This window comes from Rhodamnia argentea, chromosome 1 (assembly GCF_020921035.1).
Source record: "Rhodamnia argentea isolate NSW1041297 chromosome 1, ASM2092103v1, whole genome shotgun sequence".
In the NCBI taxonomy this organism is placed as follows: domain Eukaryota; kingdom Viridiplantae; phylum Streptophyta; class Magnoliopsida; order Myrtales; family Myrtaceae; genus Rhodamnia; species Rhodamnia argentea.
This window is the reverse complement of record NC_063150.1, coordinates 18,067,892-18,073,101: the sequence shown is the minus strand read 5'-3', so window position 1 is coordinate 18,073,101 and position 5,210 is coordinate 18,067,892. Positions and strand designations below refer to the sequence as shown.

Sequence of the window (5,210 nt, the reverse complement as noted above, 5' to 3'; positions counted from 1 at the left end):
TCAAATCACCACCATTCTCTTCGTCTTTGAGCCCTCTTTCAAGCCGTGCTAACCTTGCATTCATACGATCTCTGTAGCTCTCTAAAGACGTCCGAGGCCGTGAGGTGCACAGACAACCAGTTTACGCCGGTTAGAGTTCGCGAGTCTTTGAGCCCTTCCACCCGTTTCCGAGGCTTGTTCAAGCTGGATTTAAGACTTGGACGAAGCCGTGCTGTGAATTTGTTGACCTTGTGTTGTGATTTCGAGTTGCTTAGAGGCCAAAGTAAGTCGTTCTAACCTTTGTCTAGCTTGCTGGGAAGCTAAAATGCATGATTTGAGTGATCTCATAGTGTAAAGTGGGTTATATCGCTTATTATCTTGTAAACCAAGTCTCGATGCTTGCCGGTTGCATGAAGTTTCACCTTAAACGAGCACGAAAATGATGATCCTTGGTTGTGTAGATTCGGTCCTTGCATGGATAAGACATATCTAGTTTACCTTGCGTTCGACTTCACAACAAAATGAGTTTATACATGTTTTTATGGCATTATTTATGCATGGTATGTTTGGGCCGACTATGTTGAGTCTAAGAGTGCTTTGATATATGGTTAAACGATCGAGACTTGAATAATGACATACCAAATCGCTTGAGATCTTGAGTTATCGTATATTGTTGAAAGTGAAATACGGTCTGTCGGGGTGACATGGACTTTTCGATGGTTATCCGGTGTTCGATTAAGAAAGTGACTGAAAATTGTGTCAAGGGCGAGGTTGTCTCCTTTAGTCAAGCGAATCATGTTAATGGCTAGTGGAGGCTCGAGGTGGTGATTGGAGTACAAAAGAAGGTCCGGGGCCTCTGCTGAACCGATATACAAGTAGATGAGGACGGCATACCCGTAGCCAGACGTCATCAAGACTTGCCAAAGAGACTAGCTTGTTGGGATCCCGAGTCTAATAAATGGAAAAGTTACCCAAAAGACGCCTAACAATCGAGTCAGTCCTTGTTTGTTTGGTTGTTTTGGTTACCACTTTACTCTACTCTGTGTTCTTTTTGCATGTGATTCACCTTCGATGGAGATTTCCATGTATGGCTAGTCTATATGAGTATGATTGATTCTTATCTTGGTTCATGGGATTTATCGCTTTAAATGCACTTTGCACGCTTGTTTATTGCCAACGTTTTGTGGTAGCCGTAAACCAGGCTAGGGTTAGTTCGACTTACCTAAACCGTTTATCCCGCCCCTCGTGGGGTAAACTTTTAGATCCCAAACCCCGATGGTGCCGACATGACGTTTTGGACTACCCAAGGACATAGATACCCATGTGATTGACTTCCCTGTAAGATCAAATAAGACCCGGATACCGTGCGGTAGCACTGTTTGGGTTGACGAGGGAGGGGTACATAGGATGCCCCACGTGTTCGAGATTTGGTATGTAAAGGAAAACGATATGCGTTTTGGTCCATTTAAACCCTCGGCGATACCGCCCGGTGAGTTACCCCCTTAGGCTTTTGATGGACCATTAGAGGGAAATCTTGTTGGCCTTACTCCTATACTTGAACCAGCTGCCCTTGAGCCCGACTTTCCTAATCCCGAGCCCGAGCCAGAGGAGGAGGTCACTATCATAGTGGATGAGGACGACCGGGTAGAGGTGAATGACATATCTGTTTCCGACATAGTGATGGAGATCTACCTAGAGGAGGATGAGGATGAGCCCAAGGCGTCGGTTTTCTACTCTCTCCACCAGCCCCCAGGGGTTTATATAGCCAACGCCGATGCGGAGGAGTCCGTCGACTCTAGTAGTTGACCCCGCCTCAGTCTTGGGCCTATGTTCCTTCCGTATCCATTTATATGTGTTAGTATGCAATGCTCGAAGTCCACTTTTGGTGTATGAAGTCGAAGACAGTGATGTCCCCCAGATTGTCCTTGGGTCTATCTTGCAGTACTTTGTTTTTCGTTAGAACTACGTTTATACATCGTTTATATATATTAAGTATGTTTGTATTGTGTTGTTCTAATGTCGGTTGTATATTTTATGTACGTTCGCAGATGTGTGCTTATGCATGATCATCTGTTTTAGCTTGTGCCCTTGCCGCCAAGATCCTAGGTTAGCTTACAAGCAAGTGGTCTTATAGTGTACAGAGGGATGCTCCCACGCAAGTCGGACCCTGGTCGTGACAGTAGAAGTGAATAGTAGGAGTTGTTGGTGAGGTTCTCATGGGTCATTCCTTGTTTTTAGTCAACTCACAAAGATTTCAAGAAAATTTGGGACAACTTTGTCCTTGCTAATCCTAGAGGAATGAGCATTAATACTAGGGATAAACGGCAAACTTACAACTTACGGTCTCGATTTTCATTTTCTAACTTTTCATGATCAATCCACAATCCACTTATCATTGATGAGGCGGCCTCCAAATTTTCCTTGTCGGAATCCTTGAATTCCCGATACCCAGGTTCGAAGTCTAGAAAGAAATGAGTCACTGCAGCTTCTCCGCATCACCTGTCAAAGAAACTTAGCAGCTGCACCACATGGCATTTGTGAGTTGTAAATTCATTTTCGAGGTAGACGATGATAACCTGCAAAAACCATCAGCTTGTCCATCCATCAAATTTGAACCTCAATTGATTGGAAACTGCAGGGAGACTTTTCTGCGTAAATTTCTACTCCACAAGAGGGTTCAAAAGTGGCTGACCACAACTTTATTCAACCCCTCTAATCCCACGGAATAGAAAGACTCCAAATCACATTGCATGATACACAGTACTACTTGCACGCACAGAGACATTAAATATCACGACTAGTTGGTAAGAATCTGATTGAAACAATGATCAAGGTGTTGGAAACGTGAGGAAATTTTCTAATCTATTCAAGTTGGTCAGAAATCAATGCATGAATAGTCAAAGCATGACAATCATTAACATGAACTTTCACCCAAAGATATTATCTGAAGAGAAAAGAAAAGATAAATAGAAACCGACGGAAGAATATCGAAGAAACAGCAAGGACAATTGAGGATACAGAGGTAGATCTAATTCTCGGAAGCCTGATGACTTTATACCGCAAATTAAATGCACATAAACTAAGTTAAAAAAGAGATTGAAATTCGATCCCAGATACTACAAGAGGATTCAAATAACATACCTGACAAGGAGAGAACCTCGTAAGAATGTCTTAAAAAGGTTATTTTCCTTTGGTATTTCAATATTAACCTCATTCTAGCGGCTACTTCATTTACCAGCATGAACGTCTACACTTCAGATAGGTCATCTGACTTGGAAGGATTATATCTATCATCAAAACCATGAAGCACGACATCTGAATTATGCCTTCCATGAGCCTCTCGCCGCCTTCTATCTCTGGAGTCTCGATTCCAGTCATTGCCACCTACGTCACTTCTAGAAGATGATCTGTCCTCACCTCGGTGGGATCTACAGGTGTATTACCTTTTGATCTCTTGATGTTTTTCTCTGGTCAGTTCTGCATCTTCTCTTTCTATCCTATGAATAGGTATTCTTATGTGAAAGACTTTGAGCATTCCTTTCTAGACTTCGGGAATAATAGTATCTATCACGCTTGTACACCCCAGTACTCTTACGTTGATTGTCATGAGAATAGCTTCTTTTAGACTTTCCATGTTCAGAATAAGTATCCCCAATGACATTAGAAGTAGATGTGACATCATGATTAGTCCTTAATCCTCTCTGAGAATAAACAGGGTACCCTTCAGGTTCATAACACAACTCAAAGGTGCCATTTGCTGGAATTTCATATGATGAAGGTACTTCATTTGATTGAACCCCAATATGAGGACCTTTCTCGAAGCATCCAATACCTCCAGCTTGCTTAATTTCCCCCATATAATCCTCTATTATATCTCTCATCACCTTCAGAGTCGAAGTACAACAAATTCAGCCATTAGTATGGATGTTCCCGTACAAAGGAAAAACTTTTTGGGAGAAAGCAAAAGGGAAAATCAAAATAAATAGCACAAGTACTAATATCATGGATAACTCTCAGGTTCCCAAATGTAGCTCCTGCACCGTCCCAATGCAAATAATTCAAACTTAGCAGAGATTCTGCTCTTCCAACAGATAGCATGCCTACCTCAGAAATATTGTGCTTTGACTTCTTGCCACGATATGACATTCTTCTGCGCTTGTAATCTCTTTCTTCAGCCAATAGTTCCTCTCTGGTCTTTGCCTTGCCCGTTTCCTCAATCATACAAGAACATCATTATGATAAGGACGGCAGGAACGGTGAGTGAACCAAATTTTAAAGCTAGGAGCCATTGTCCAGCTTTGCCTGTTCTTTCTTAAACCAATAGAGATTTACTCTGAACTGCTTCTATATACCTGATTAGATGACCACTGCCGAGGAAGCCCATCGTGGTCTATGATAGGTTTGTAATCAGGACGTTTTTCTCGCTCCTCATTGGCTTTCTTGGTTATATCAGCATGCTCAATCATTCTATACATGAGATAAAAATCCTCAAAGGATAATCCAAGGAGAATACTACACAATGTATTAAAAAGTCTCTATTAAGCAGAAAATTATGGTTATAATACAGACTAAACCATTGACCAACAGTAATAACACCTGTGCATGGCAGGAAGTATGGCTAAAGGTTAGCAAACATATGCAAATAAATTCCAATTTCTGAATTGCAGGGCTTGTGAAAAGAAAGGCCAGGTCATACTATCACGTTGATATACTAATGATCAAAGTAACAAAAGTTCTTTTATGAGCAGAAAGTAATCATCATTGAATATTTCAGTCCAGAGAGATAATTTTATGGCATGTCAAGCCTGGTTTAATCTACTATGTCCATGATCTCCATAGGAATTGCCTGCTGAAAGTAAAAGAATATCGAAAGCCTCGATAGAAAAAGAAAATGAGGGTATCAACATACCGCTGATATCTAGAAGCCTGTTGAGAATGCCGTAAGGCCTTAATTTTTACCTCAAGTAAGAATCTCTCATGCAATGCTGCAACAGCAGCAGCTACCTGGGACACAAAAATCACCTTCTTATTGATGTTTCCAACCACTGTTCCATCTACTCCATCCACTTCAATATCAAGCTGCTTCTTGATACCGCCAGCATCTCTTTCATGCATACTCTCACTTTTACTAGTGGATTCCTCCTCCTGCTCCGAATAGTTCAATAACAAATGCGACACTGCATCCAATAAGCACTTCTTAAGTATGTCAATAGCAAAGAACTTTGCATTCA

General features: G+C 41.5%; 1 protein-coding gene across 1 annotated transcript; it reads right to left on the bottom strand.

Annotated features, from left to right (window-relative positions):
- Nucleotides 1–2,442: 2,442 nt before the first annotated feature.
- Nucleotides 2,443–5,094, bottom strand: LOC115755330 (U11/U12 small nuclear ribonucleoprotein 48 kDa protein-like). Its single transcript, XM_048283897.1, has 5 exons — nucleotides 4,889–5,094; nucleotides 4,332–4,446; nucleotides 4,084–4,191; nucleotides 3,121–3,863; nucleotides 2,443–2,555 (listed from the first exon to the last, which is right to left on the bottom strand). Exons 1-4 carry the CDS (start codon nucleotides 5,092–5,094, stop codon nucleotides 3,477–3,479), a joined length of 816 nt encoding a protein of 271 aa, XP_048139854.1. The 3' UTR covers nucleotides 2,443–2,555; nucleotides 3,121–3,476.
- Nucleotides 5,095–5,210: the final 116 nt, after the last annotated feature.